We start from the raw sequence: 21,726 nt of genomic DNA on the forward strand, positions 1-21,726 counted from the left end.
ACCATCACCAGAACAAGCCTCTTCCAAGTAATTTTTTCAGCTGGCTGGAAATATCTTGGCTGTATGTATAAACTCCATGCTTAGTCATATAGGGAAGAAAAGAACCATATTACCTTGTAATTCCAGTGATCTTCTGAGCAAAGGAGCTCAAATCCTTGTATTGACCCAGAGGAGGGTTTTAAGCCACCTTTTGGAACACTTCTTCACAAACAAGAGAATAGCATGGGAGAAACCTCAGAAGTGTCTTTTGTCTGAGATTTTACTAAATGAAGCATGGAGGGAGTCACCATTTCAGCAGTGGCTTAAAGGTGGAGTTAAAGGACAGTTGTGTTTGTGCAATAATGAAGAAAGAGAAACACAAGGAAGAAAAACTGTAGAAGAGATGGTTGGTCCTCAGTTACTGTTTTTTCCCTTGTAAAACACTATCCTTTTTGATGGGCATAGTAAACGAAGAAGGAAAGGATTGCATTTATAAACAGGTCCCACAAAGACTGTTCTGGTCAGTTTGTAAAGAACATCCTACAGAAATATTTACCCTATTTGCAAATGAAGTTTCCAGACTCATGAGAAAGGTATCAAGAAGATGGGTTAATTTAATGTTGATGAGAGCAGAGACAATTTATCATGGTCAATCATTATTTAAATATTCTTATTCCAAAAATAGACCAAAGCTATCTGACCATGCCAGGTCTGGGCTGGAGATGAAATAGAAGGAGCAGGGTGTGTATGGCCACAGCTTCAGCTAAATAGGAAGAAAGGTCCTTCAGTTGCTCTCATTAACTTGTCAATGTACAACAGCGTGAATGGCAAAAATATTTACTCAAAGGCATGCATTTGGTTCTTAGGTATTTGTTGGATTTTTTTAAAATTCATTGTCTGGACCTAAAATGGATGACTTTTTTTTCTTCAGAACCAAGCATTTAGTTTCTACATGAGTGAGATTTGCTGCTTGCTGCAACTATTGCTAATCTGTCTTGTTTCTCCTTGTGAATGGAAATTCCAGTAAGTTGTAAGCCTGGAAATCTAGACACATAAAAATTTTTTTTACCTGTGGTTTTTTTTTTTTTTTGCAAGTGGCAATGTTCTGTAGTTTATAGAACTACATAAAATGTTCTGAAGAGAAGGACAAGTTAAGGGAACACAGGTTAAAACAGAAAGCTTTTGAAATATGAATGCGAGAAGAGTCTTTTTGTGCTCATCTCTAGCTTTTGAAGAAAAACATCTACTCTTGTGGTTTAGGGAGATAACATACAATTTTTTTCTGGAAATAATCAGCTATCTGTAGTAATGTAGGCTCTACAAAGCGTTCACAGCCCTGGGTAGTAATCAGTGTTGCCAATTCCCTATGGAAGGATGCAGTTACTAACTAACTGTGTGATGTAGAAATAGTTTGGCAAAAGCGTGTGTTCTCCACTTCCATGATGTCTGAGCACCCTTAAAGCACTTGTATTCTAAACAATAATGTGAAACATACTGCTGTTCGTTCCCATTGGATGGTTGGGGAACTGAAACATAAGGGCATATGGGATCTCTGATCACTGGAAATCTGTGATCCGCAATTGCAACTCAAGACCACCCAATCCTAGTCCCCTAACAATTTTGGGATTTTTGAAACATTCATTAACCATCTCTCATGGGCAGTTTTAAGAGATATATGATGAATAGATAGATGTAAAAATGTCACATATATCTTTTTGAATGTTACCGCAGGAAAAGTAGAAACCTGTAAGAAAAAAAAATTAGTAAAAAAAAGTTCACTAGTGTTTTGTATGTATCTCGTAACTATGTGAATGAAAAGCAAATTTTCTTCCTAGTACTGCCCAACTAGGATTGCTGCAGCTCTTGCTTTTTGCCAGTGATAAATTACATTGCTTCAGGTAGAGGAAAAAATGTTACTTTGTCAAATATGGGAACTGGTCATCCATGAGAGTCAGAAATAGATTCATGCTCCGAATGACAGTGAATGTCACAATCATCAGGCTGGTTTGCTGTGTTGTATGTGGAATCAGGTAATGATACTGTACTTTCCAATATGACAAGGGTTCAACCCTCTCACAGACTGGGTAAGATAGTATTATATCTTGCCTGCAAATTGAAAAATTGAAAATTATTTTATTAATTTTAATGATGGACAAAATTAACTCTCTTCAAGTGTGTGTGTTGAGCGGAATAGCACGTATTGAGCACATAACTGTGTATGGTTTTTCTCTTCCAAAGACAATAAAAATAAATATAAACCTTATCAAATGGAGTGGCCAAATGCTATGGATTGTTTATCAGCCTTTCCTGTGATGTCAGCAGTGTTGAGAATGTCCCTTTGTCTGTCCAATGCATAAATGGCACACTGATTGCTGCCTCCTCTGAGACAGGAAAATTACAGGCTAGCTGGGGAGTTTTGCACACGAGTGTTTAAAGATGTGGAGGAAACCAGAGTCCATTAGCTACTCTAAGTCCTGAGGTGACCTAAATTTCATCTGAATTTCTACGAAAAGTAAAGGCATCAGCTGAAGTCTTGTAGAAATTGCCTAACCAAATATTCCTTTTTCTGCATCATCAGAAAATAGTATATTCTGTATAAAAACTAATTAAAGAATACTGTTCTCCTTTTCAAAGCAGTTCTTCTTAATTGTTTCTTCATCTAATGTAATTTAGATCTATACCAACATGGCTACAAATTGTTAGAACCTTGAGGCTCTAAAAAAACCTGTTTCGAGTTCTAAGATTTTTTCCCCCCACATAGTGTCCAAAATACATTTGAGTGCTGTTGGCTTTGTGCATATCTTTAAGTGATGGTTGCTAGTTTGAGTTTTGTTGATTATATATATGTATATATATACATTAGCATGGCCATATAGGTTTTGTGTGATTCATCAATGTCTTCAATATGCAAATCTTGAATACCTGTCATATCAGTTAGTAAAGAGTTCTGGATTACTATAGCACTGTCAGGAGTCCTTTGAACTTCTGTCACTGTGCTTGTGGCTTGATGAGACAGAGGATCTCATAAGGATAAAAAGTTCTTTCTTTTCATGCTTAGGCTTTTGGGGTCTTGTTTTTTTGTCTGTGCTTTTTGAGCTGTACTGGAAAACTGATCTGATCTGATTTTCTTTCAAATGTATAAATACATGTAAAATCTTGCCATCAGACCAAGGACAGCAAAGTAGCAGGAGCACATAAGGAACTCCTTCAGATGATGTTGCCAGTGAAGCCTGCATCCCATCTGAGTAAACATCATTCTGTTGATCACCAGTGCACCAGTGCCAAAGCTGCAGCAATAACTGTTTTGATTTAAATGTTCCAAAAATATGTTGTTTAGCACACATGGTCTTCTTTACAGGATGGTCATATTTAGGATGCTGGAGAAATGGCTGTCCTCTGGTTCATGCAGGAGAAACACATTCTTTTCCAATGCAACTTGAGAAGTAATTACTGAAGGAGTTACCATCATCATTTGACCAGGCCCTCCACAGCTGCAGGTCACTCTGAAGGAGGTACATAGCCACTAATGGTCTACTGACCACCTCTGTCCTTTCCTTCTCCTCACACTGCAGCCGTATGCACAAACCCTTTGTGGCCTCTTGTGACAAGCTTGTGGTCTTTGGAACAGAAGGCAAAGTATCACAAAACAGCTGAGTTCCAGAAAAAGGGTGTTAGAAATGAAAGTACATCCCAAACTTGTTTGTTGCTGGTGCCTGCAGTGCTAAATAAGTTGACAAAAAAATGAAATGGGAGCCATAGGACTGCAAAAGACTGACTGATGAAATATTTCTGTTGGCAACCATCCTGGTGTATTTCCAGCCTGACACGCTTTTTGCTAGGTATGCCTTGGAGATTTCTCCTTGCAAATATAGTTAGTTGCTCAACTTCTCAACTTATTCATTCTCTGTTGGATCCCAGAATAGCACACTGTCTTTCTGAATTGCTGCAGGCTTTCTGCTGCATCTGAGAGGACACTGAATGAACAAAAGTACATACAATTATTTAGGAGCCAAGTCAATAAAATACTCGATCATCACATGTTTTAAACGAGACGCTTATGCACCCTTTAGATTGTTGTTGTTGTTGTTATTTATGTCACTGTACTTGTGCTTTAGTATTTCAGCTATGGTGTGTGACACCCGTAGCTGAAAGTGCTTTAAATCTGTTAAAATTTTTATACACACACATATGAGATTTGTACATATAACATCTTTATGAGAAATGCACTTTGTATGCCTCTAAATAGTGATTGAAAGAAAACCATGTGATTAAATAGCTTACAGTAGCATTTTATTTGAAGTTTCTAAATAAAACCAGCTCTGCTGTGTTACTTCAAGCAAATTATTTCTTAAATGCAAGGTTGTCACATTTGTGTATAGTCCAAAAATGGAGACAAGCATTTCTTTAGAATGATTAACAAAATAATATTATAAAACACGAGGATGTTATTTTTAGAAGCATTCTTACTGGCAATTAAAATAAAAAATAAAGTTTGACCAAACTTAAGCCTGTTTCATCACATTGGTAATTAACTTATGTAGGGTTTTTTCAGCCCTATTATTACAGCGCATCTATTTTTAGTTAAGGTGGTGCCCAATCTTGCTGCACCCCTTTTTCAGATAACACAAAACCAGTCTCATGGCTTTAGTCATCATCCTTTGTCTTTTGAGATGTGGAAAGCTGTTAAGTCATAGCAAGTAAGCCATTTGCTAACTGTATGTTCACTTTTTAGTTGCCCAATTTTTCTGTCTCCACCTTTTTAGCTTTGCTTTTTTTCTGGAATTCTGGCAGAGGTACGGAGAGAAGATGGAGAATAGTATTAAAGATAATCTTGAGATTTCTTTATTCATTCCTGTGGACACAGTCCATGAGTGACACATGCCACCTTGGTCTGTTTAGCTCTTGTACTTGGATACTTCTAGACAAGACTGCCAAGACTTATCCTGTGTAAAGCATTATTTTGTGGACTGCTGAAAATGCACTCATTTTTTTTCACAGACTAATCATAATACTTTGTTTGGATTATATTCAGACTAAAAAAAAAGAAATCCAAATCTCTGTACTTAGTACTGAAATGTACTTAGCAGTGTATTTCACTGACAAGTGCTTTAACAAGAGAAGGGACTGGAAATGAAGTGCAGTCATAACATGCACAGACCAGTCCATCTCTGACTGACAACTTGTGTGAGACCTGGCTTGTGATGGTGCTGATCCTCTGATTTGTTGACTGAAAGGTGTTGTTTTCCTGACATTATCACCTGCCCTGCCACCCTGTTCTCTCCACTACCAATCAGCAAGATATGAAGTGCATAATGACTGCTGTGATATTTTTAGAACAGGCCTTCAGCCCAAGTTTGATGCGACATTTTGAATGGTCAGAAGCTTAAGGTCATCAAAGACAGTGTGTCTTCTCTGCTCATGGCATTGGGATTCCAGCACTTGCAAGCTCCTTTTTACTTATTACTTCATATTTGGACTGCCTTTTCCAGCAGCAATTAGGGTTGAAGTTACTACAAGAGCTTTCCCCTCCCAGATTCTTTGCAAGACATAAATATATCTGATTGAAGTTGATTAGAATGGGAGTATTGTCTGAACATGGATTCAATGTATTATCTTCCTGCTTCACCATGTTTTTAATGCAAATTATCAGTTCTGACATGTGCAATTTTTTAGCCATTGCACAGTGGTTTGAGGCTCAGAAGAATCTGACAAGTTTTTTGTGAACAATTCTCATTCTGGGAAACCAGGGCTTGGGACCAGCCTTGTCCCTTTTTCCTAGAGAGCTCAAGCACTCACATCTTCCTCCTTTAAGCCAGAGATGGGGCAGATGAGGGACATGTGGAAGCAGCAGCTGCAGCTGCCCACCTCTGCTTGCTGAGATGTGACTTTGCTGAGCATTTGTTTTGGCTTTCCTCTCCCTTTGTTCCATTCTTTCCGTGGTATCAAGTGCCTAGCAAACTGAACCTTGTAAGATTTGGCTAAATCAGCTTGAAGGATGGGTAAAAGCCTTCTCAGGGCTGGTTTGGCCTTAGGAATACCAGTAGGATGCCTGTATTTACAAAAGTCAAGTTTGTGACACATTTTGGCAGTGCCATAGTACATTGCAGAGGTATTTTCAGTTACAGTAAGTAGCTGCATTAAGATTTTCAAGGTGTTTTGCTTAGCTAAAGGGAGAGGTTATATGTACTTGAAATGTGTTACAATTTTCATTTCAGAGTTAGGAAACCTTTTCAGTTTTATTTTGATTTTTTTCCCCTTTTGCAATCTATAAATTTGTTGGTTACACATGGAAAATTAAGATCATACTGCTCCTCAGAAGTAGTCCTGGTTCTACTGAAATCAGGCAAAATATTTAGTTTACCCAATGAAGTCACAGTTTCATCCTTTTAGTATTGCCCCAAATTCACCAGCAGAGTAAAATCAGCTCCCAAGCTGGTGAATATTGATTACATTTTGGGTTGCTGATCTGTTCCTTATCAAAGTTAAAGAGGATGAAGAAAATTAGATGAAAACTGGATCTGGGTTCACTGAAACATTTGGGAAAAAAAAAAAAAAAAAAAAAAAAAAAAAAAAAAAAAAAGCCAGAAGGACTGTTGCCATCCTGGCCCAGCTAACCATGAGGATTTTGTGTGGTTTCATAACAACATTATTGACCAGTATGAGATATGACCTTTTCAGAACGCAGCAGTGGTCAATTTGTTACTGCTCTCAGGGGCATGTTTGTGCATCCAGTGCTGTTTCTCCATGTGCTTGAATGCTCCCCTGTGAGGGGTGGAGATGCTGGGAGAGGAAGGAGATCCAAGCAGGCAGCACAGTGGGAGAGACTGGTGTGTGCCCACAGCTGAGCACATGGTCTGGCTTCTCAGGGCCATTCCTTGGCCCACACATTAAAGGAGGCCTTTTTTAATGCTGTATGTAAAATGGTTTTTCTTGCCCAGCTTCCAGTGGCTTGTAGTGACAGTTCTCTGGCTTAATTTTAATTTTTATTTTAAATCTTTAAGAACACATCTTACTTGTTTCAAAATTTAAAAGAGCAGTTGTTCCAATCTATATTGGTATCTATCTAGTATAAATCTGCTATAAATCTACTATAGCTTTATAGTCAGCTTGTAATATATTATGTAGATCCACCTCATCACTTCATGAATCCAAGCCTGTATTTCGAAAGACCTTATTTTTGAAGCCTAATTATTTAATGTAAAAGGGCAGCTTTGAATAACAAAATGAAGCAAACATTTTGTGGGTTCTTTTTTTTCCCCAAAGGCTTTTTTCCCAAGTTATTTACAGTGCACTCCATTGTTCTACTCTTATAAAAACTTTTCCAGTATCATAGGAAAGTAAATATAGCTTGGATTAAAAAGAAAGACAAAACAAAAATTAAGCCTCTGCTTTTCAGGAGAGGATGATTTCAAATAATAGAATTATTTCTGATATAGGAATAACTAGTTTAGTATATATTACTATGGATTTCAATTCCCTCAATTAAGCAATACTTAGTTCTTATTAGTGTTGAAGATACCTGAAGTGGGAAGTGGCTGGTGGACTTGGATGTACTTACATTAATGATTGGACTCATTGATATTACAAGTCTTTTTCAATCTAAACAATTTTATGATTCTACCCCCATGATCTGAGCTTTTTAGAGTCATGAGATAAGACCTGCCATGGAGTTCTAGAACAAAACCTGCCTTAAGTTTGACATACAGAACTGTTAAAGCTTTCTTTTCAGAGACATGTAAAGCTCATTTGGAAGTTGTTGCAGTGTTTGAAGCATGATTAAAATGCATGCCCATCTCTGGCTTGAATTGTTCTAATCAATGGATTTTTCTTAAGGCCTTATTTCTTAAAAAAAAGGCCATTTTACTACCCCACTGGATATCTTGCCCTGTGTATTGTAGACAATGCCAAGCCACCCCTGGGCTTTGTCAATAAAGTTAGTATCACAGGTATTTAAGTTTCCAGTTTTCAAAGGTTTTCCAAACCTATTTTATGCATGTGGCATGTCTAGCCATCCTCAGTTTTTCAGCGTTCTTTTTCAAGTGTTTATACTGGGATAAGTTCAAGTATCCCAAGATATTCTATGATATGTATATTGTCTCACTGTTGTTATTCAGTACAAACTTGTTATATTTCTGAAGACTTTATTAGCCTTTTTTGTCCTGGTGTAATCCTAAGAGCTTGTATTTGGTTGCCTGGCTTCTGCTATGATTCCAAATCCTTTGCATGGCCATTGGTTTCCACAGTTCAATCCTCCAGGCAGCATGCGTGGCCTACATTTCTTGTCTTAAATCCAAAAAGAATCACTCAAACCTGGGCATATATTACAAGCTAGAAATAGTGTTCCTATTAACACTATTAGTTTTCCAGCCACAAGGATTTAGTAGTCTGTTGTCCAGGAACAGTGACCAGGTGATCTGACCTGCCAGACTACCCATTATTAGGAGATGAAGTGCAAAATTTGCATGGAGGTTCAGATTATCTGCTCATTAGGTGTGCAACAAGCTTGAAACGCCTGGAGGATGCTGAATATATTGGCAGCCGTCCCAGGTGATGTGCTCGAGGGTTCCTTTATGTGCACCCAGGTGTGCCTGGTGGAGCAAGTGCAGCAGACACAGCTCTAACGTCTCTCTAAGGAAGGTGGGCATAGCTGTGAAGAGCCAGGAGATCTCAAATTGCTCATATCTCCTCTAAACACATTAATGGCATAGAAGGGACAAAGTGCTTTGCTGGTCTGAGGCATTTATTTGTCTGGACCTGATGTCGCTTTGGCTTGTGCTGTTTATGTACAATTTAACCTGTCTTGTCACAAAAGATGGGTATTTTAGTTTCAACCTAAACAACTGTCAACAGAATAAATTAACTTTGTATGTTTCCCCTAACCTAGATATTTATTTACTTCATAGCTCTATATTAGTGTTAGGGTATTTTTATTACTTCAGCTTTATGATTCAGGAAAGTACCTTTGAAATTATGAAGCTCTTAAGCATATTCTTAACTTAAGCCTTGCGCTTATAATCAACTGTGTTCTGTTGAGGTGTTGTCCTGAGTCTAAGACTTAATTTCTAATAGATTTATCTATATGAACACAAAAAAAAAATGGATTTTAAGAGGAGAAAGAAGTGATGTCATCAACTAGTTACAAAACCCCTGAGCTAATTTGCATGAGAAAGATGCAAGGCTCTTTGTATTCTTATACAAGAGATGATAAGAGAGCCATACATTTATCTAACATAGCACTTCTTATCCTCAAAACTTTGTAAAGTTTTATTCTCCCATTGTTTGTCACAAAATCCCCTAAAGCCACAGATATGCCTTTCTTTGTCCCAGAAAATTCCTTTGAAGCTTGAATTGAGCTAAAACACTAGAATTGCAGTTTTCTCCTCACTTAAAAATGTCCATCACATGGTTTCCCAGCACCGCAAAGAAAAGCACTATGTATTCCTGCACAGGCGATGCCAAGGATTGCTACACAGAGAATTGGTCGGAAACATTCCTGTACACTGTATTTCTACCCAGAGCACATGGACTAAGTGATCCATTTAACTCCTCCAGGGATCTGGAATATGGTCGCTTAGTTCCAAGAGGGAGCAGGACCAGACCATTACAGCTTCTCTCCTGATTTCTTTCTGCTCCCAAACCATCTGCTTCTCTGCGGTAATAGTCTTTTGCTGTTCGTTAACATGGTTAATCCTCTAGCATAAGCTGTAGTAATTTATGCTGGATTTTTGTGTTTCACGTGGTACTAATGGTATCTAATGAACTGTGGCTTCAGAAACATCTGTTCTATACAATAGTTAATTTTTTTCTTTCCTTTTTTTTTTTTTTTTTTTTTTTTTTTTTTTTTTTTTTTTTTAAATCCCAGTGATTGGATACACAGAAATAGTTAGGAAGTCTTTAGGCTGCAAAGATTAGAGCTCAAACCTTCAGTACTGAAATAGACCAAATTTAATACTACTCATGCAACCTTAATTTAGCTCCCACTTGTTTATGAATTGTTTGACATTGATGCATGTTATTATGCACTGCCTTTTCACTTGCCAAATGAAAAACGGACTGAAAGAAGGTTGAATGGGACACCTGTAAGACTGCAGTGTCCTCATTTAAGCATATGACTAAAAGCTAGAGAACATCTCTTTTTTTAACATGTTCAATATTTATGCAATACAATTGAGCAATATGATAAAAAAACCTATGCAAGTATTCATTTACAAGTAAGAAAAGTGCAAAAGTTTCAACTATTATTATTAATTACAGATAATTAGCTCTATGTTAAGAATACAATAGCACTGTATTAATAATATATATTAATCTATAATTATTAATATTATTGATATATTAATAGTGTTATTATTATAATAATCCAGAATAGCATAAGTGAAAAATGGGATATGCTAAAAAATCAGTAATAGACTATTTTTACTTTGAAAGAAAAATATTTTTTTAAAAAGAAAGAAAAAAAGACAAAAGTATTACTTAATTATAATGTTGCAGAGTTAATAATGCAGTAGAAATCCTAGCTCTTTCTAATTTTAGACCTTCATTTCTTAGTCTTAATGTTGCAGTAATGGGGTTTCCAGATTTAATTTCCTTATATTTATTTGTTTTTAACAACTCAGAGGGAAACACATTGTGAAAATGCTATAATGAGATCACAGTGCTACTAACATGCCTTACATTTTCTATAAAGTGGCTGATTGCATTTAGAGTCACCTCACCACCTCTAAATCATTTCAGCAGTTTACTCTTAGCACCAGTGTCATTAAACTTCTCCAAGTTTAGGAAATGCATTTTAAAAACCAGAAAAAAATCCCCTTATGTTCCTGTATGAAAATATCACCTTATAACATCCATAGCTTTAAAAATAAAAACCAGATTTTCTTCAGGCATGAACCCTTTATCTTTCCCCTGTGGGACTCTTAAGGAGCTCTTTAAATTCACGTGATCGTGCAGTTAAAGTCTGGGCTGATTCAGCGAAGTGTTTAACTGTGTGCTTAAATTCTATTGCAATCAATAGAATTTGAGCATATGCTTTAATACTATGTTGAAAAGAAATGGATTTACACATGTGTTTTAAACCTAAGCATGTACCAAAGTAGGCTTATAATATGTCAAAGCAAGTCGGAAGAATTCAGGTTGTAAAAACGCTACCTTTGGGGTAACTGACTTCATAAGTAAAATATTTTAAAATAGTTTTTATGTATCATCTAAAATGTAAAGCATAATGCTGTAGTTATTATGGTCTATGAATTAGTGAACATAAGACAGTTTGTGTGTCTGTCAGTTTAAAATACATACGACAGAATTAAGAACACTTGCAGCTAAATATCTAAATGTACATTTTCTGCTCTTGAAGTTTGCTTTTAGTTAGTTACTGAAATATTTGAAGTCACTTACAGCTGTGAACGCTATCTTTAAAAATGCAGCTGCATATATAAGAAGCTATAAACACATATGGGTACCTAATACCAGGATCCCACACTACACAGTTTTCCATGTCCTGACCTGTTTTTTACTTATTCCTCCCGTGTTTCCCTGTAATATGAAACTTGATTATTTTGAGGCACTGAATCACCAAACAGCGTCATGTTCTCTTTGGCTGAAGGGCATAAGCAATTCCACTTTTTCTATTTACTTGTGTTTATAAAAAGCTTTTTCTGCCTTAGAGGAGATTTCTGTTTCTACCGTTGGTACCTCTTGCACTGTATTAAACTGCCCAGTACTGTGGAAAGGCCACATATTTCCCATAAGACAGTTGGGTATTTTTATATTCTAGAGAAAATGTTTATGATACCAAATTGTCAGCAGTCAATGATGCCATGGTATGAGTTATGCTCATCTGAAATCTTGCACTGTAACACCCTACCTGTGACTGTGCTGCCCCTGCTCCTGCCCCTTTGCAGAGCTGGGTGCATGCCCATCTGCAGAGCTTCACTGCTTCCCCAGGAGCAGTGCTCCTGTGGGAAACAGGGGTAGAGGGAGGCAAGAAGGTGCTAATTTGAGGATTCTGCAGGGAAAACCCTTGCTCCTGCCAGCTGCTTCAGTCTCTCTCTGTCCAGGGAGCAAGTCCTTACTCTCAGCAGGACCAGGTGATAAGGCACATGGAGGAAGCAAAGGTTTGGGTTGACAGGATGACTTGAGCCACAGACTTCCTAGGTGCCATCAAGTAGCCAAACATCACAGTGGTGTCACAGCACTTCATTATTGGGAATCTTTTCTTCAGTAACACAATTGTGAGAAGTGCATTGAAAAACATACTGCCCTTGGCTATGATCTGTCATGTAAGTTAAGGAGCACACAGAAGATTCTTCACCAAAAGGCAGAAGAGAGCCCCAAATACTGGGCAAATTCTCGTGTCTTCAGGAGCAAAGTATTACGTTGATAGTTGAGAATTCTGTGGATTTCTAGAAAGCTCCAATACAGCTTCTGTGCTGGCTTCTTTATTATGGTGAGGAATCACATCTCACTGTTGCTGCCCTCGAGCAGAACATAGGAGCAGACTTGGCTTTTGGTAGGAGAGTAGTCAAGCTGCTGTATAATATAGACAGCAACAGGCTTTGGTCACCTGTATAAAAAGTGCTGTAAGGCAGGGTAGGACTGAGAAATAAAGTACTGTCTTGTAACAGTGAAATAAAAGTTATCTCTGTGTAGGTATATTAATCATCAAATGAGATGCAAGTTTTGAAATACCAGTATGAGAAATGAACTTCACATACGTGAAACTTGCCAAACCACAGAGGAGCATGGATGGTGCTGTTGTCTGATACACTGTCAAAAGCTGCTCTTCTGAAACCTCATCATCTTGGAGAAGTGAAAAAGACGCTGTGCAAATTGCCTAATGCTTCTAAAAATAAGTGTGAACTACTCAGCCCCTCTCCAAATTTTAGCAACTCAACCAAACAGCGCACAGTGGGTAAGCGTGTCTAACACCCTGTGCCACAACCGATGACACTACAATACTGATATGAAGGACGCTAAATAGGGACAGGCTGCTGTAGCTGGGCCCGCACGGACATTCCCCCCGGCCCAGGAGCGACGGCTGCGGGCCCTGCCGGAGCCCGGCTCCCCTGCCAAAGCCACTGTGGCGTAGCCAGAGAAACGGGCAGCAAAAATAGAACAGCAGGATGGCTGCGCGTGGGCGAGGCAGAAACCACATCGCCAGCAAAACCTCCCTGCGTTATTTTAGGACCGATACAGACAGAGGCCGTGGCGTTTTGCTCTCTTCTCACAAAACGCTCCCCGGGGGAGGGAGAGGAGGGAGAGGGGCGCAGGCCCCGGGCCAGGGCCGTGCCTGTCCCGCTCCTGCCCTACCGCCTCCCCCCTGGAGTGCCCAGGGCCCGGGCTGGGCGGGGGAAGGGTTAATCCAGCTCGGGCCGGGCGGCGCACGGTTTGAAAGACAGAGACCGGACAGCTGTGTTTGCTGTGGTATTTTTAAACGCATTAATGCAGGCTCCAATCACCCGGCCATGCTTGACCTATTTTTGGCTCAGGCCGGCCATTGTTCTATTTCTGCCGCCGCTGGGCCACGAGGGTGTCAATTCAAATGCAAATGAGTTGTCGCCGCCGCTCCCGCCAAGTTGGCCCCTCCGCCCGGCCGGGCACAGCGGGCCGGCAGCGCAGCGGGACGCGGGCTCGGCAGCGCGGGGCTGGCCTGGGGTCAGCCCGGTTAAACCCTCCGCGGCCCCCCTGGAAAGGTGGCTCGTTCGGTTTGATGGTTTGTTAGAGGCAGTTCCCCCCGCCCTGCCGGGAAGCCCAAAGCGCAGAGGTGTCTCTCCGTTTCTTCTCCACCTGCCGCTGCCGCCCGAAGGCTCCGCTCAGCCCCCTCACGGCTCCCTCCCGCGGGCGGGGGCTGCCGGCTCTGCAGCCGGGCTTCCCTCTCCTCAGAGATACCTGTGCAAACGCTTAAACACTGCCAATTGCCGAAGTGTATAATCTTACGACCCTCGCTGGAGGAGGTAGGACCGCAGAGGGTCGTGCCCGACGTCTGTGTGCAAGTGCAGTGATGAATCTCTTGTGTAGCTGAAGTGCAGACCAGTTGGAATATGCTGCAGACAATTTACGAGAGTGAATCGTGTTTTTCCTCAGATGGGGTTTCTGGACGTGAACAGCTCTTGGCTCAGCAAAGAATGCACAGTATGATCAGCTCAGGTAAGAGACAGCTCCGTGCCCTGGACCTGGAGTGGCTGACCGGGGACATACAGCCCAGCATGACGAGAAAACACCCTTTCCTTTTAAGAAGTGACTTTATTTTTGTGGGCTTTATCTAAGTTGTTATTATATAATTCCGGTAGTATTTTCGACAGCAGCTGCTGCTTTTGCGAGGAGTTTGTCTCCTCGGGTCTGCTGCTTTCCAGACGCAGCACAATGCTCACAGCTGAAGTCCAGTTTGGGGTTCCTTGTTTTGTTGTGTGGTTGTAAAATGGGGCTCACGGTACAGGCTTGTTCACAGGAAGAGGCTTCCTCAGACAGACCTTGTCAGGAGGCTGTATTTAGAGCCCTCATAAGCAATTCTAGTCATATATCTATTGTAAACAGGATTTGCTCTTTCTGTGAGTTTCCTTCTCTCTAGTTTGCATATGAAGGGGGTTTAATACCAATCCCTTTCTCTTTCCATTACATTGCTGCTGCAAAATGTCTTTAAACTGCATGGTTTGTTTTGTTCCTTTAAAAATATTTGTGAACCTGGCAATGCCAGTTACATGTAATGACTCACTGAGATGTAAATTGAATGTGTTATTTCATGAAGGTATTTCAAAGCTGCACAGAAAGAACAGTGCATGTTTCCTCATGTATTTCCAGCTACTCCTGTGTTTTCTAGTTTCTTTCCTAGCTGTGTTTGAGACCTGCTACTGAGGATAAATTAACTTGGAAGAATTGTTGCCATTCAATTTAGATGGGCTAAAAATGTCAGTATTTCAGGTTGTCTACTCTTGCCTCTCCTAAAGTCTGTTAATTCCAGTTCAGTTTTCACTGGGATGAAACTCTTGTCTGTTAAGGCACAGTGTTATCCAGTTTGTATCCATATAAACCTAGGTTTCTGACTTTGTTTTTCAGAAAGTGTTAGTTTTATAGAAGATCCATATGTGGAATGCAAGGTGAATCGTTTGCATGTATTTTAGTTTGTGCCCGCTTCGCTTTTTTTCTTGTTCTTGTTCTTTTTCTCTTTTTTCCCCAAAACTTGACTGACCTCAATTTTTAAAGGTAATTAGGTGTGTGTAGGCCATACCTCTCTTTACATATTACCTGTTTTGGTACACCTGTTGAGCCTATGTCTGTTTGTTTTTTTAAAAACTGTATATTTTCCTGCTTTGTAGAAAAAGAAGTAAAAGTTTTACTTGTGTTCCTTTCTTACATACAAGTTTAGATTGTAGATCACCAATTTCAGCTCCTTTGTCAGGGACACAAATCAGGCGACGGCACGTTTATATATATGAACAGTGAAGCTCTAGCAAAGACTGTGGGTAAGAGCAAAGGTTTTCCTGGAAGTGTTACAGTTCTTCTGCAAAGCTATCTATAGTGTCAACCTCTTATTCAAGAATTTTTGCTTTCCTTTGTTGCATTTCCTTAGTTTTCCTAAACAGCTCAACAGGTGTCCAGTGCTTTTAAATTGGTTAGAGATAAGGCTGATTGCGTCCTCTCCCTCCTGTTTGGCTTTTGTTGTTGTTGGGTTTTCTTAGTACTAAGTCAAGTTGAAGTTAATTGTTCACAAGTTAAAATTTGGGGAGTTTATCTCATTAGGATACCCTCTAACTGCCAACTAATACAATAGCATTTTTTTCATTTGAAACTCAAAAAAAGGAGGTGATTTTCTGTTAGTTTATAGCTCTGCTTGTCTTCATTGGAAATAAGACGATCGTGTAACTGTTGATTTTTATATGATAGTACATTAGGTAAGTCCATTTAACATACCCAATTTCCCCTGTAGTGCCAAGTAAAGTACCAAGTAAAGTAAGAGGGGAGAGTTTAAACTAAAAACAGTCCCCACAAAATCATATTCAAGAACATTATCCAAATAAAAGATGTTTAAGCATCTTATATATACATAGTCTGTGGAACATAAAATATTCCTCTGTGTTTCAGTTGGCCTTTAAAATACACAACTAGTCTACAAGTAGTTAACATTATACATAGTCTGCAGTTTCAGTTCATGTCACATGAAACCTCAAAGCCTGATACTGCTCTTGGTTACCTTCAGCTCCCTCAAGTTCAGCATCTTGCAGGATCAGTTCTGGTAACTTTTCATTGTTTCCATTTATGATGCATATGGGGAAGAAAGAAATAGCAAGGGTGTGGCAGTATGCCACCAGCATCTGCAGAAGCCAGAAACAGTAATTTTAATTTTCCTTTTCACAATGCCCTTAGTTTAAAGTTATCTTTGCTTAAATGTTTGTGACATATAGCCGGGTTAAAAAGTTGCATGCAGTTAAGAAAATAGCAGATCCCTGAATGTTTGTGCTTTACACCCTTGATGTTCTTGCTCCAAAGACTTCAATAATAACTTAAAACAGCCAACAACAGTCAGATTTTTAGGTTTGCTGGTACCAGATACAATGCACATATATTATGCTACTGATTTTAAACTGATCAGGAGAGATCTCCAAAGAGGACGTTCACTGGTCAATGGACTGGATTTGCAAAGCAAAATGTCTAAGAAATTTCTGACAAGAGCAGACAGATAGGAAATACTTCTGTGATGAGAATCAGTTCTCCCTCAATTACTGCTTTGCCTGTCTGTCTCCATCCTTGCTTGTAAGTCATACTATGAATGAGATGATCTGGATAGGTACCAATCAAAAGTCTAATTATGAATGGAGCAATCTAGATCAGCGCTGACTCAAGAAGCTGTGTAATTTGCAGACACCTACACCTTACTGCAGAGAGCAGTTTCAGCTATCTTGAGAAGACTGAACTAAATTCTCCCATATGGTGCTGTTGCTCTAAAATGCAGCAGCAAGTGCTGTGCATCTTTATTTAAGAAAATGATGTTGTTGTATTCTTATTTGATACCATAGTTATAGTTATGTGTGTTAATTTCACATTTACAAAATAAATCTGGGGTCTAAAGCCGTTTGTTTAGCTGGAATTATTATTTATCTGTTCTGTCCCTTTTACTTTACGCAAAAAGACTCAATTTTCATGTGTGTGCAATGCCACAGTGGATCCTAACATTTAGCTGGCCTCTGATCTTTCCACAGTACAGGCAATAAACTGTAAGTCCTTGAAAAAAAAGCATTTGGTGCAGCACAGTCCATGGGAAAAACACTCATTAAAATATAGTTAATAAATAACCAATGCCGGACTACATTTCTCAAACAGATGGGAGTTACGTGAAGGAGAAGGAAGGACCGACCCAGTCCTGGTATCTGTAGATGTGGGACTTTAGGAAGTAATGCCAGCTTTTGGTGATTTAATATACAGTGCTGGTTTTTCAAAGGCTAAGGTTAAGTCTTCTCCACTGGCCATATCTTGGTGTACACCCTTGTGGTACCCTGTCTGAATTCCACCTTGGTTTTTATTGGATAAGGCATCCTCTGCTTCCTACTCAAAGCTATTGTGTTGAAAAATCAAGAGTTCAAGGAGATTGTGAGCTTAAAGCTTGGCTTGTCAATGAGTTGACAGGTGACCTGAGCAAGTTACACAATCCTGCTTATGTCAGCTAATCCTTCTGTGAAACACAGTAAATGATACCTGTCAGGATCTGGAATTGATAGAGCAAAACTAGTCTAAAGGGAATATAATGGTTCAGAATGATTAATTTGATTGGCTTCATCTACCTACAGGCTTGTAAAATACCTTTGATTTCACAAGTGTCACAAGTGGATGTGGTGAATGTTTATTCTTTGCACCAGTCAGGAAATGTAACTGTGTCACTTGAATATAAATGACAGAATTCCTGCTGCACGCATCACGCTGTACGTGGGCTGACAGGTCCTCATGAGCAATCTTCCCTCAGTAAACCCCAGTGCGCACAGTTTGTCTTGTGTGTTGTCTCTGTCATGTGTCTGCATGACCTTGTATATGCATGGTTTGCTTTACACATGGATTTGTATTGCCTTCAGGGAAAGTTCTTTGGTATTTGCTCTCCCTTTTTTTTTTTTTTTTTTAATTTTTCTTTTTTATTATTATTTTTTTCTCTGAATAAAACCTTTACCTGCTCACCTTTTCCTGTGGAGAACCTGCAGAAAGCAAGTTCATTTCAAGTTTTGCTCTGATACTCATGAAAAACTTGACGTATTTGCATATCTCAATAACATAAACTTCTTAGAGATACTAAATGTTTCATTTATGGTATCTCAGGCAGTAACACTTTGGAGAGAGCAGAAAGAATGAGAATAGATGTGCTGAGCTTTGTGGTTCTCTTCAGAGTAATAAAAAAATTGTGTGTGGAAATTCGGTATAGGGAAGTTTTAGATAACAACCACAGTGGCTTTTCCAATGCCTGTTGTAAAGGTGAGGTATTAATAATTTGGTGCTTCATGGTAGTAGCAGAAGTCTTTGAATTAATTGTTAGGGAAGTGTAAGGCCCTAGCCATATATACAGTTAGTACAATGAGAAGAAACAAGCAACATAGACCTGCAGGTCTTATGTAGTTAAAATTTCACTGATTTTGAGTAGACGTTCTGCCCTGCAGTGTATGCTGGACAAAACTTTGGTTATGAATTCAGTTGAGCAAAAACATGGTAAAATGGAACGAAGCTGCTTTTTCTGTTTTATATTTTGAGGTGACATTGAATACCGACCAATGCTGCTAATTTCACGTGTCTAATTAATGCTGTAACAACTAATGCTATAACATTGCCTTTTCCCATTTTTTTTCTTTTTTTAAAAAAATTTTATTCCAATTGCAGCTTCTGATGCTATGTGGTTACCTGGTGGTCTTGCTTTGTATTAGGAAGTATATTTATAGATTTTGAGATATAAAGTCCAAGACTGACAAGAATAGCAAGTTAGAAAAGCTGGAAAGTAAATAAAAAACAACGCAAAACATTACTTCAAAACCTCTTTCAGTGCTTTTCAGAGACCATTAAACACTGCATTTGGAACTAGAAGTTCTCTAGTACTGGTGCTATGACACTAGCTCCCTTCTCTTCAGTGTGCTGAACTAAATCTATTTATTGGAAAACAGCTTTTTACTTTGATCATTTATTGCTTTAGCTGTTTGGCTTCATAACGTGTATTGGTTTGCACTGCACTCAAACATATAGTTCCAGCCAGTCTTCTCTCCTATAAAACTATGTGCAGAATACATTTAGTTTGTTAAGGTTTGCACTCGATAATGTGGAATGCTTGTAACTCTTCTGCCAGAGCTTTAATCAGACCCATGTTTCTGTGCCAACTGCCCAGCCCCTCTCTTCTGCACTGTCTTTGCAGAAAAACCAAAAGCTGGGAGAAAGCAGAATAGATAGATAGGCTGCAAAATATGCACATTCATTTCAGGTTCTGGTGTAGATGATGGGGGAGATTTCAGACGTTGCATTTTAACCTTTCCCAGCTACTGCTGGGGGGTAGAGTTTCATATGTTGGGTACAAGACAGAATATCATAGAGAAACCAATTGGCAGATATTATTGTTAAACACATGAAAATCTAAAATGCTCTATTCTGTGGATCTCTTTAACAGGCTGACTCCTCTGGGTCAGTTATTCTTAGCCTAGTTATTTTCATCTTATGGCATTACAGGTCTAAGATTAGCCTGTTAGGCGTTATCATGCCATCTGAGTTACCTCCTAATATAACTGTACACCGGAATGATTATTTATAGACAGAGCATTCTGTCATTTTTGCTTTATTTCTGGTAGTTTAAATAAAGAAGAGCAACATTCAAGAAAAACCACAGATTCCTTCCTGCTGCCAAAACAACATGATAACTGCCTGCTGAGGGGCAGGGATATTGTTTAAAATGTGTGCTTGCAGCAGATGAAAACATCTTACCTCTCCTAAAACAAGATACCTCAGGGTACCACTGCTTCTGTCTATTCTGGAGGAGGGAAAGGGGTGCCAGATTGATGCACTAAATGACAGAGCTGAGATGGGGTTGTGGCTGCTGATGAGAGCAAGGATAACCAGGTGCTGTTTTTAGAGGTCGGCTCTGTCAAGCTCCATGTTCAGTGTGAACATGTCACATATGCACAAAGCTCCTCCAAAATGGACCCATCGAGTTTTGTTACATAAAAGTGATGTCTGCTGTACAAGTAGCCTTCTATGTGATTTTCACAGAATATAACAGGAAACTTCAGCAAATTTTTAGTAAAGTGTTCTTCATGATTGCTACACAAACATTTCTGCTCAGTAGAAAAACTTCAAACCTAAAGCAGAGTTGTTGTTCAAGAACACAGTGAGGCTCATTCTCTCCTGAGGAAGTTCACTGGGATCTTTGTGTTTTTATTACTAGGAGAAAGCTTTTAGCTTTTAGTGGCAGTTTAGCAAAGAGCAGCAAAAATAGGAAAGTAGCACATCTTCAGCTGAGTGTCAGTACAGCCTCTGACTGCAATTGTTGCTCAGGAAGCAGGCAGCTGACAAAATAGGGAAATATTAATGGATTATAATTATCTAATGAATTCCATCTCTTTTGGTTTTCTGCTCTAAATAAATGGCATGTTTCTGTCTTTGAGCAGATTTTGTATGTAATCAGGGGGCACCTGATTTGTTCCACTTTAAAATGTTACTGGTGTAAAAAAGGCTTGAAAAATTGGTGGAAGCCTCTGCATGGTTGAATGATACAGTTGGTACGGTGCTGGTTTAACTCCCATATATAATAAGCAGCTTTTTTTTTTTTTTTTTTTTTTTCTTTTTGTCAGCCTGGCAGTTGTATGCATGACTGTAAAGATACTTTGGCATTTAGCATAGCCAACTGAGCATAGTTTGAGCATAGCCAACACATCTGTTTTATTTATTTGATGTCTCATGGTTGTAAACTCCTTCCAGCTTGTGGACTATATAAACATGACGAGCTCCAAGAATTCAAACCTTTTGCATATGAATATGCTAGAAATACAGGTTGCTTTATTCTAATGATAACATGTTCTTTCTGGTAATAAGACTGAATATCATCAAAGGGAGACGAGAAGTAATAGCATGAATTCTTTGAAAATGCTAAATATATAAATCATGTTTTTACAATCAAAGACTATTGTTCCTTTTTCATGATCCCTGTGGTTGAAGGTATGTATGCCACAGGGAGGAACCACAGTTATTCAATTTCAGTGAAGTCTGGAATGGAATATTGAGCAGGCTTAATGTTAATTTAATAATTTCCCCCAATTGTTCTGTTCTTAATCCAAGTTTCCTTTTTCTTTCTTGGTGCCCAAGGCCACCACCTTGTTGGTGTTGTGCAGCAACAATATGAAAGAGAGCAGGAAAAACAGACTGTTAGTGTTTAATCTAACACAGAGACTCTTTTTGGACTTTTGTACTCATTTAGTAAAATGTTAGTGTTGGCCTTTTTATTTACCTGTTCATAATTCCGTTTTTGCAGAGACAGTAAAGTTCTTACTTCTCTACGTCTACTTGCTTGATCTCTAGATAAACATCTGGTTGAAAGTGTGTATTTTTCCTAAGCCTTGTGAAGTCTTTTTTTACAGACACAAAAATGTAAAACTCCTGGACTCTTCAAATTTTTTATATTCTAATTTGAATTTGACCTTGATGTTTTGAAGTGCTGAAAAGAATATATGTATTGCAGTATCATAAAGAATCATAAAGTAAAATACCTAGATTTTTTGAGATTTTATGCTGACATAAATAGTGATG

At 38.8% G+C, this 21,726-nt stretch overlaps 1 protein-coding gene across 16 annotated transcripts in view; it reads left to right on the forward strand.

Annotated features, from left to right (window-relative positions):
* HDAC9 (histone deacetylase 9) overlaps positions 1 to 21,726 on the forward strand; it is a 459,263-nt gene that overhangs the window by 171,954 nt on the left and 265,583 nt on the right. For 11 of the 16 annotated variants that reach the window (XM_083872072.1, XM_083872070.1, XM_083872068.1 and 8 more), the window contains one exon: positions 14,062 to 14,124. The exons of 2 other annotated variants lie outside the window; for them this stretch is intronic. In XM_083872072.1, the coding sequence (XP_083728198.1) occupies positions 14,062 to 14,124 (63 nt within the window). Of the gene's footprint in view, positions 1 to 13,825; positions 14,125 to 21,726 lie in introns of those variants that run through there. 3 more of the 16 variants (XM_083872060.1, XM_083872073.1, XM_083872061.1) reach the window with 2 other exon arrangements.

Source organism: Zosterops lateralis, assembly GCF_965231275.1.
Source record: "Zosterops lateralis genome assembly, chromosome: 1".
NCBI lineage: Eukaryota > Metazoa > Chordata > Aves > Passeriformes > Zosteropidae > Zosterops > Zosterops lateralis.